General features: G+C 41.4%; 1 protein-coding gene across 2 annotated transcripts in view; it reads right to left on the reverse strand.

Annotated features, from left to right (window-relative positions):
- Window positions 1–11351, reverse strand: part of ppp3ccb (protein phosphatase 3, catalytic subunit, gamma isozyme, b) — a 43410-nt gene extending 32059 nt beyond the window's left edge. The window contains exon 1 of one of the 2 annotated variants that reach the window (XM_040157006.1): window positions 10738–11351. In XM_040157006.1, the coding sequence (XP_040012940.1) occupies window positions 10738–10789 (52 nt within the window). In that variant the 5' untranslated portion in view covers window positions 10790–11351. The remainder of the gene's footprint in view (window positions 1–10737) is intronic. The other variant, XM_040157005.1, reaches the window with a different exon arrangement.
- Between the last annotated feature and the right edge of the window lie 229 nt (window positions 11352–11580).

Consider the following 11580-nt stretch of genomic DNA (forward strand, 5'->3'; position numbering starts at 1 on the left):
TGTTTTTTTTTTTTACCTTGGGCAAATTTACTGCTGACCTTTGTACCATTTAAGGTTTTTCACTGTACTTGAACTGGAAAAATGGGGGTGTCCTAAAACTTTTGACCGGTAGTCTCTATGTACCGAAATGTTGATAAATATGTATCTGACACATTGAAATAACAACTGTAGATACTAAATCTCACATACCTTATTCTTCACAAGCTACTTGACCCAAATACTGAAGGTCCTGGTTCAAAACTAATGAATACTGAATATTGTAACTGAATGAATATTGATCAGATTAAATTACTTATCTGATATGAAGGAAAGTTTCACTGGAAAATCCGACTCCTGAAACTGACGTGAAGCGATCAGCCAGAGCAAGGACGTCTCATTTTGTTGGAGTTGTTGGAACTACAGAGACACTCTGGTTGTAAAGTGGTGCTACAGAGGGGGCTTCTTCCCTCACGGATGATCTTTGGTCGAGTACAAACACACAAGTAGGAGAGAAGTTTTATTACCTCCGCCAATGAGGTTCTGTTTTCACCCGTGTCTGTTTGTTGGTTTGTTTGTCAGCGGGATTAAGCAAAAAGTACTGAACCAATTTTCACCTAACTTGGTGGAGGGATGGCAGATGGGCCAGGGAAGAACACATTACACTTTGGGGCAAATCCAGATGATGTACTATGAATTTGAATTTTTTTCCCTTAAGCCTGGTGTACATTGTTTAACACTGGCCTTGTTGGCAGTATGCGCTCTACTGAGGGCCATTCTAGTTTCTTCTGTTATGACGTGACTGGACTGAATTAACATTAATCAGTGACAGCTGATACGAGCTGATGCCGGAGAAGTTTGTCATTTTAACTGGTGAAAGTGACAGTCAGCGCCGGATAAACATGAGAACTTTTGTACACTGATCTTTGATAACCACAAACAGTGTTATAGCTCGGCAAATCCCTGCATTATGCAAACAGCAGTCTGAACTTTAAACACCAGTGCACCCAAATAATTTTTCAAGTGACAACTTTTAAATCACTTCTCAAAACCTATCTTTGTATAAAAGCTTTTTATTAATGTTAGCATTATCGTTTTTATCGTTTTTCTCCTATATTACAGTTGGGTATTTTATTCCATTCTATTTTTGTATTATTTTTAATTGAACTACTTTATTTGCTTCACTGCCTAAATGTAATATGTTCTAATTCTAGTTCAACCACTTGTAAGTTTGTTTTGAAAAGTGCTGTATAAATAAAGTTTATTATTATACGTTTATAAATGAAGGCCTATGAAAGTGTTAACTATCGCTTTTTCTCTTAGACAAAACTCCATTAGGAACCTGCTATCACACAAAGCAAACACACTCTGGCCTGCTCGCTACCTCCACACCCCTGTAAGGAAAGTATTTCAGAAGACATTTACTTGCGTCGACACTCTCTCTCTCTCTCTCTCCTGGCCCAGTGGTCTAGTTTAGTGTGCAACTCTGAAACCAAACCAGGACGCACGCATTCAGCCCAATCATGTGAGTGGTCCTGAACTGGTTCATCACCAGCAGAAGGAAACCGGCCGGGCTCGATATGAGTCTGATTGGACAACATGTGACTCTCAATAATTCGGAAGCCAGTATCAAGTTTCTGTAGAGAGGAAAACAAAACCACAGTTGTGAAAACGAGGCGTCACAGACCACAACGGGAAGTGGTATTCAAATAATCACCGACAGAGATGCACTGTTCCTGCCTGTGGCTGGAGGGACGGAGGAAACTTTTTCAGAACTGCACAAAGACACAAACTGAAACAGGTTCCAGTGTGATCAGTTTCAGCAAACTCAGGCTTCAAACAGGCCTGAAATTTCCACCTGCCGAGCGAAGGGTTAAATTAGTCTGCAGGAGATGCTCAGTAATTTATCTCCTATGTCTTTTAGACATGATAACATTTTAATTCCATTGCTAAATCCCGATTTGGTCTTTGCTTGTTGTTGAACTTTGTCCCTGTTGGCCACCGTAGGCCCTGTGGCCAGGAGCCAGTCAAATATAAGCAAAACAATCAGTTTATCAAACAGACACCTGCTTTGTTACTTTTTCCGCTGCTCTGCACAAACCGGTGGCATCTACATGTTTCTGTGCTGTCCGGACGGTTAACGAGCAAACATCAGCAGGAACGGTGTTACCGTCTGGTGAATATGACAATGAGGGCGCTGCTTCCCTCCACGTGATGTAACCATAACAAGTGATACTAATATAATCTGTATCTGACAATACAGAGGTTGGATGGGTGGCGTAAATGGAAAATAAAAAAATGAATAAAGAACAGCACAAGACTATCCTGCTCTGTACAGTTGCAAAGTATGAGGAGGTGCTGCTTCTGAATTTCCATTCCAGATATTTCTTTTAATGACCTCCTCACTTTCACAGACACAAAGGGTTCGTCCAGGTATGTAACAACCCTATAAGTTCACGTTCTGATCACCAGTTTGAACTATTTCAACTCCAGATCCGAGAAACCCTTTTTTTCTGTCAGTTTGGAAGACGGCTCTAAATACTACAGTACCCATGAGCTTCGGCTGCTGTTACCATGGAGAAAAAGCCAGTCAAAGACATAAATGAACGCGAAACACTTTGTTGTTGCAGCTGTGAATGTTATGCAGCCCCACGGTCACCGAATTCATCCAAAACTGACACGCAACACTGCCGAAATGCACCTTGGGAATCGTAGTTGACTTCCCTTGAGTTTTTGTGTCGACAGGCTTCTTGTACCTTTGCTTTCTGTCAAAGAAACAGATATTTTCTTTCTTTTTCAGACATTTCCTTGAAACCAGCAACTGGTTTTAATGTTGTGGCTGATCGATGTAGCTGCTGTCACTCGGCATCTCCATACCTTTTTGCAAAAAATTGAAAAAAATAAATAAATAAAAGTGAATAGTGGCTGTTGCTGAAGATGCAATGTTCAAAAATCTAGGTGATAGTTTGACCATTTCTAATACTCTGTATGTGGTGCTTGGTCTTGAGGTTGAAAACCATCCACCCAGCCAACAAACCTGCATAAAGAGCAGAAAATAGTACAAAAACTGTTTGTTAGACTTTGTCGGTTTCTAAAGGACTTCAAACCTAGCTTGGTATTTATGTACTGCGTTCTCTTGTTACTTAACAGCTACAATACGAGGACTTCACCTTTAACTCTGGGAAATTAGAAAGGTGAAAAATACCCCTTCTTAGTCAGAACAATTTGTCAACCCCCCCCCAAAAAAAAAAAACAACAACAGAAAAATAATTGATAGTTGCAGCTCCTGCATTGAACGACAATGATAACAGTTAACACTTAGCACACTGTCTCAGTCATGCTGTGTAACCATTGACAGATATATGTAAACCAGTACTTCAGCATTTTCTCACGGTGATGCCGCAATTTGCTTGTTTCGTGCAACCAAGCGTCTAAAACCTTCAAATATTCAATTTACCATCATATGTAATAAAGAAAAACTGAAAATAGTCACATTTGAGAAGCTGGAACCTGAGAGCTTTTGGCTCTTTTGTTTGAGGAATGACTGAAATGATTAATTGATTATAAAATCAGTCACAGATACATTTTCTGTCAACTGACCGAATGATTGATTGACTAATTGTTGCAGCTCTAGCATATACCGTGTCCTGTCCAGTGACTGAGTTTCCTACCAGAACCAGAATAAACAGAGTTTTAAAAAACTATCAGTATGAAATAAAACAGAAAGACTGAGTCAACAGAAAAAACATGTTGAGATTGTTTTAACATGAGTCAGAAAAAGGGAAAGAACTCTAGAGTAAATCAAGAGCCGTAGCAGTAACATTTCAGATCCTGCACTGAGCCTTAAAATGCCACGATGTCGCAGTAATTCCATTACTGTTACACCCCGGCTGGCTTGCTATTATTCTAACTGCCTTATTAACAACATTTCTTGCCTTTATTGCCCACGTAACCCTGAGCCAGACAAGCAGGAGCCCCAAGCAGAGCGTCATCGCCGGACACGGGACAGGGCCCAGGGCAGAGCTCCGTCCTGGGGCCCACGGCAGGACACTGAACCTGCTCCATCCTCAGGTCCAGCTCCATCAATCATGCATGACGACAGAATCATTACACATGCCAGGAAATGCAAACGGACGGACTGATTCGATTACCATCAGTAACTAAGCCAAAAGGCCAGAGCAGCCAGAGCAGATCCATCGGTGTGTCCAGACCAGGACACACACACAGACAGACACACACAGACAGACACACACAGCTCATTGACCAGGTTCAGCAGGATGCTGTGAGCTGCTGCAGTGACAGTCAGAAAGGGCAACAACCACGTACTCCGGCCATCAGGAGGACTGCTTTTATCCTCAAATAATTAGCCAATTAGCCAAGTCGAATGACAGAAAATTGAATCGACCAGAATAATAATCGATCTACGGGCTGCAGCTAACAATTATTTTCATTATGGATTAATTAGAAGATTAGTCATTTAGTCTATGAAAATCAGAATAGTGAAAAATGCCCACGAAAAGTTCCCGGAACACAAAGAGACGTCGTCAGACGTCTGGTTTTGTCCAACCGACTGTCCAAAGCCCAAAGATGTTCCGTTTGCCATCACACAAGCTAGAGAAAAGCAGCAAATAGTCACTTTTAAGAAGCTGGAATCAGTGCTTTAAAAATGACTGAATCAGAATAGCTACAGGCTGATGTTCTGTTAATGATTTAAATGATTAAAGGTTCAAGGTTACCTTTTTTTGTCTCTACAAATTACACACATGCAAACACTAGCCTGACGTACAATACCCAAGCAAATGAGTCACAAAACCATTCACTCTCACGGACTATTTGACTAATTATTTCAGCTCTGATTCCAATCATGTCAAATAGCTCCTCAATAAAACAACAGTTTCTGCAGTGTGAGGATTTGATGCTTTTCTCTGTCAAACATGGAATTAAACTGAGTATCTCTGGAGTTTGGACTGTTGGTCAGACAGAACAAACCATTTGGAGACGTCACCTTGGGCTTTGGGAAATCATAACAAGCGTTTTTCCTCTTTACTCTTCTGGCATTTTAAAGACAAAACAATTAATCGAATTACCGAAAAAGTATCTGGCAGTGTGTGTGTGTGTGTGTGTGTGTCTCTGTGTATCTCTGTCTGTGTTTGTGTGTATATGTGTGTGTGTGTGTGTGTGTGTGTGTCTCTGTGTATCTCTGTCTGTGTTTGTGTGTATATGTGTGTGTTTGTGTGTGATGACTTCCTGACTGACCAGCAGCTTAAAGAAGGCAGGTTTAATGATGTGACTCTAGTCACTCTACACTCACTAAGCCTCCCTAACACACTGAGCCTATCATACGTGCCCCCCCCCAATTATTTTCTTGATTATTCAACTAACTTAATTTTTCTTATCTGTCTTCTTATTGTTTTATTCCTTTTCATTTTGTCATACATCCTTTATGTTATTTTGAATTCCGTGCATAGTAGCAGAACTTTTAATGTCTTGAATCGTCTATTGTGTTTTTATTGTGTTTATGTTCCATGTTTTTGTGTTTTCACGCTGCCTTAATGCAAAAAACTATTTCCTTTATGGGACAATAAAGGACCTGAACTGAACTAATCATTTGGTCAATAAAATGTCTGGAAAAGGTAAAAAAAAAAAAAAAAAAAAGCCCATCACTATTTCCCAGACCCCACGGTGATGTCTTTACATTTCTAGATTTGTCTGACCAACAGTCCCAAACATTCAAATGTACAGTTCAATATCACAGGAGAAAAAGAAAAGCAGCGAAACATCACACTAGAAAGACTGGAACCAGCAAATGTTTTGCATTTTGCTTGATTGATTATCATAATCATTTGAATTTGATTAGACTGGACATTTATGTTTTCACAATAGCTGATGTTCTCTTGGAGTGGAGTAAGTACTGAGGCTACACCAAATTCCGTGACTGGATTCGGATTCTCTGCCATATTGTCGCTTTTTAAAATCGCACTCAGCATTATTTTATTCTAGCTACAGCTACTCCCAAACATGGTGCCTCCATAGTGTCGGAAGAGGATCGAAACTTTTTACAGCCCACCAGATTCTGTGGCACTAGAGAAGCAAGAGAAGTTTTCTGTGCAGCGATGGCCTCAAAGATGCCGTGAGATAAAAACCTCTCAGAATGAGTACAAGACGTGCCGTGACACCATAACCCCCCACGGTCGATGAGACCAGTCATCGTAGAAACACCGTCTGAATATTTGTGTTTAAAAGGAAAATAATTTTTTTTTTTTTTAAACATAGGATCAGTGTTACTGCATTTTTTGTCACAATAACCAATTAACTACAACACTTCAACACAATTTCTTGGCATAATTGTGGATAATAAACTAAACTGGAAATCACATATGATTTCTTTTAAAATAGCAAAATTATTTAGCATTATTTCAGCAACAATATGCCACGCTGCCCGCAGCTGAAATGATTAGCTGATTAATAGAAAATTAACTGATTAACAAATCTCGATAATTGATTTTATTTTCCCAAAAGATTCACTAGTTCCAACTTCTCAAATTGGGAACATTCACTCATTTCAGAGTTTTCTACGATGAAAACTGAACATTTTTGGGGTTTTCTGACTGTTGGTCAAACAAAGCAAGAAATCTGAATATGTTCACGTGGGCCTCAGGGAATAATGAGGCTTATTTTCAAGTATTTTCCGACACTTTACACATTGAACAATCAATTGATTATTTAAGAAAATAATTATCGAACATATTGATAATGAGAATAATTGTTGGTTGCAGCCTCACAGTTCTCCTGTGATGTAATAATACGACTTTTCCCGAGGTTTTCTGAGTGTTAATTACTTGACAAACAGAAAACTAGAAACACTTTGATAAACTCAACTATTCAACAAACCACTATATAAACTAAAACAGTTCAGGTCTTAAAACGGCATTTTGTAGAGTCCCTGTACAAGACTGGGGCCACAAGATGGAGGAGCTGAAATTCTATTTCAGTTGTACAAATTTCTAACAAATTTCTGATTAATCAAAATATGTAAACTCAAATGTCATGGAGTAAATCTTGGGCTTTTGGGGCCTCTGGGCAGCTGCCCATTTTTCCTGGTTGGTAATCCAGCCCTGGAGGTGGCAAACGAGTAGAGAAGAGGAAATAGATGAATAAAAGTGTCGGATAAATAGTTGATACGTCCCATTTCTGCCTCTCCAAGTGGCAGTACAATCAATACCACGCAGAAGAACATATTAGGAGGACGGTGGGTGGAGTTGATGAAGATCCATCCATCCACCCATTTTCTGCCTCTTATCTGGAGATGGGTCGTGGTGACAGCAGGTTAAATAAGGGAGTCCAGATGTCCCTCTCCCGAGCAACGCCTCCCAGCTCCTCCCGGGGGGCCCCAAGGTGTTCCCGGGCCAAACGAGATATCTAGTCTATCCAGCGTGTTCTGGGTCTACCCCGGGGCCTCCTACCAGTTAGACATGCCTTTAAAACGTCCAATGGAAGGCGCCCAGGACGCATCCTGATCAGATGCTCGAGCCACCTCAACTGGCCCCTGTCAACGCGATGAGCAGCAGCTCTACTCTGAGCTCTCTCCGGATGTCAGAGCTCCTTACCCCGTCTCTAAGGCTGAGCCCAGCCACCTTACAGAGGAGACTCACTGCGGCCACTCGTATCCGTGACCTCATTCTTTCAGTCACAAAGCTCATGACCATAGGTGAGGGGTCGGGACGTAGATCGATTGGTAAATCGAAAGCTTTGTCTTCAGCCTCAGCTCCCTCTTCACCACAACGGTCCAGTACAACACCCGCATTATTGCTGACGCCGCACTGATCTGCCTGTCAATCTCACGCTCCGTTTTACCCTGCCTTAAAAATAAAGAATGTGAAAAAGTATTATAGAAACGTCTGCACTGGATATATTGGGGTAATGCGTAATTGGGTCACAGAATTTGCTGCAACACCGCTGTCAAAAATGTCATAATGGGAACTTGAAAAAGACTGAAAAATGATAACTGCTGGAAAAAAAATATTCTGACTGCAAGCGAGAAAGTGACTGTGTGGCTGAAAAAGAGGAAGCGGAATTAGCTGCACCTGAACACACACAAAGAAAACTAACAGAAAACTAAACTAACAACTAACAGTTATTTTCATTACTCATTGTCTATAAAATGTCTATAAAATGTCCACAAATAGCCGAAAGAGCATGTCACAATTTCTCAGAGCCCACTATGATGTCTGACCACCAGACCTAAACCCAAAGATATTTTATTTCCACTGACATAAGAGAAAGAAAAGCAGTAAATCCGCACATTTGAGAGGCTGCAACCAGCAAATGTTTTGACATTTTTTGCATGAAATTTGACTCCAAGTATTCATCAGTTAATATGGCAACACTTTACTTTTATTCCCCTTTATGTAGCATTTATTAGCAGTATATACATATGTAATAAATGGCTTCTAACAGACTATAATGTAGTTAAAAGCAGCTAAAAGGACATTTTACATGTTTATTAACGTCCAGTGTCTGTTCCACATATTTTCTGTTTTTCCTTCCTGTGTTTCACTGTGTTGTGGTTCATCGTCTGTTCATCCAGCAGCCTCCGCTGATGGAGGAGTTGGAGCCGGTGACAGAGACGCTGACAAACACTGAGATCTGGTCACAGCTGCATCAGAGTCAGTTAGAAAAGGTTTATTACATGTTTGTGTGCTAAATAGGCAGACTTAAAGTATTCCCATGAATGTAATGGTTGCTGATTAATTCTCTCTCATTGCTGAATTGATGAATTGACTCCGCTTTAGTGGACTTTACATTCTGCGTTAACAGAAATACTTTGTTTCACTAATTAGAGCTGCAACAATTAGTTGATTAACTCATTAGTCGATCAAAAGAAAAAAAAAATCTGCAACTACTTTGATTATCGATTCATCGTTTGCATTTTTCAAGCAAAATAGTGAAACAATGCCAAATTTCCTCTGATTCCAGCCTCTCAAATGAGACGATTTGCTACTTTTCTTTGTCACATACACTGTAAATAAGGCTGCAACTCAATTATTTTCATAACCGATTATTCTGCAAATTATTTTCTCGATTAAGCTATGAAACTTTGATGAAATGTCCGAAAATAGATTCCACAGTGTTGTCTTCAAATGTCTTGTTTTGTCTGTACAACAGTCTAACAAAGCCAAAGATACATGACAAAGACAATCAGCAAATCCTCTCATTTGAGCATCTGAAACTACAAAATGGTCGGTGTTTTTTCACTGTTTCTGCCCAGAAGAATTATTGAAACAATTAATCGATCATCAAATAGTTGACTTTTAGTCAAACAAAACAAGACAGTTGAAGATGTCGCTTTTGGTGATGGGCAATTTTTGACAATTCTTGGCGCTTCCTAGACTCATCACTTAGCCAAAAAACATAACGCGCAGCATGAGTCACATTGAAAATAACCGTTAGTTGTGGCCCTATCAACAATACAAGAGAAAAGGCTTCAAGGATGAGAACCATCATATACTTGGACTAACAGTATCTAGAGGAAAGTTGTTGGTCTTTGTGAGTGCTATGTGAAGGCAACTGGACTTGCTTGAAGTTCTTGATGACGTTTGGCCTCGGATGAGAGGCCAAACGTCATCTTCAGAATACCATGACCTGGATGACTGAGAATCCTCTCAGACATATTGGTCTACTTCAGTGTTTGTCTTAAAAAAGTAATTTTCCAAAAGAACAGCTGAAGGAAAAGGGAGGTTTTCTAATATTCAAGCCAATACAAACACACGCACACGCGCGCGCGCACACACACACACACACACAAACACACACAGTCACACACACAGCTCCTGCATTCAGTCACCAGCATTGCAGCATTTACATCCAAAACCACAAAAATGTTAATTCTGAGTCATTTTTTAAGAAAAAAAAAAAAAAACTGACAAAATTCTCTGATTCCAGGTTCTCCAGAGTGATTATTTACTGTCTTCCTTGATCCTCTACAACAGTAAAATGAATATCAGTCACCTTGGACTCTGGGAGACTGAAAGGGGGATTGTAAAATTTTCTGAAACTGTGATGGACATTTTCACTATTTTCTGACATTTGATTCACAAAACGATTAATCGAGGAAGATTTATCCATAGTGACAATAATCGTCGCTTGGACGACCGGTACCTCGGGGGAAAACTGTTTGACAGTTGGTCTAATAAAGTGTTTCTGGTCTTTAAAAAAGGCTTTTTCCAAAAACAGCTGTCGGTAAAGGGGGGTCGTCACACGCCTCCTGCTTTCAGTCACCAACACTGCAGTGCTGCATTCACATCCACAACCATAAAACGTTTAATCACACGGCTCTAGCTGCAAATCAAAACCACAACCTCCGTGACACAGCGCGGGTTCCGATCGCCAACCGGAGCGAGGAGTCCGGGGCGTCGGACTGACTCTTCGCCCGAACCTGTGCCGCATGTGTCGGCTAACAGTTGGATGTCAAACGCTGACATCTGGCACTCCAGACAGCTAAGCTACAAAGCTAACTCATTAGCCGCCGCCGAATTGATTAACTTGCATAACCTGGCTCCCTCTTTCTCCTGACGGGGGAGGCGGTAGTAAGCACCATGATCTACCGGGCTCCCCAAACAAATAAACCCGAGTAAATTAACTGTCGCCGGGTCTGACTTCTCGTCCAGCGGCACATTAAACCGCTCACATTTAGCAAACTAGCTCAGCCTCCGTTAACTTCCTGCACCCGAAAAAAAAAATAAAGAATGAAATGTCACGTACCTTTGATGGGTCGCTCAATGGTGGAGAGTTTATTTTGCTCTTTCGCCGACATCCTCCCTCCTGGTGGGCTGCGGGCAGAAATATTTATTCGATTCCGAACTAAACTTGATGAATTCCTGACTAGCTAGCTAGCTAGCTGGAGTGAGCTAGCCGCGCTAGCCAGTTGAGTGTGAGTGGCAGCAGCGCTTCAGTCCGCAGACAGGACAACCGAGCCGAGCTGAGCCGAGCCGGGCTGGACCTAAACCTGACGGGGGAAGGGAGAAGGGGGGGGATCTCTTTAACCGACGAATTAAAGCTTTTCCTCTTCCCTCTGCTCCGCGGTGCAACGATGCCAAGACGCTGTCAGAGTGTGTCAGACGGATGGGTCCAGGAAACGGCCCGGGCACCGCCGATCACAGGCTGCGGGAGCACCGAGCAGGGCGGCTGATCATAGCCCAACTTTATCCCTTTATTCTCGGACGAGCTGCATCTGTTACAGGCCGCTGGGCTTTGGGTTTTTTTTGTCGTGATCCGGTGTGTCGTCCAGACCCTCTGTCGGATTACAATAATCCGCCGCAAGCGGATTTCCTACAACATGGCTCGACGCGGGGGGGTGTGGGTAGTGTAGTATTAATGTGATGTTAATGCGACGCGTTTACGGTCCGCTAAATCCCGGTAAAACCACAGTTTCACTGCAGGGATGCAAGAAATGCCCTGAGGATTTCATGTAAAGTATCACAGTAAAAGTACTTCATGTAGTTAAAGTATCACAGTAAAAGTACTTCCTGTAGTTCCAGTATCACAGTAAAAGTACTTCCTGTAGTCCCAGTATCACAGTAAAAGTACTTCGTGTAGTTAAAGTAT

Source organism: Xiphias gladius, chromosome 20, assembly GCF_016859285.1.
Source record: "Xiphias gladius isolate SHS-SW01 ecotype Sanya breed wild chromosome 20, ASM1685928v1, whole genome shotgun sequence".
In the NCBI taxonomy this organism is placed as follows: Eukaryota; Metazoa; Chordata; class Actinopteri; order Istiophoriformes; family Xiphiidae; genus Xiphias; species Xiphias gladius.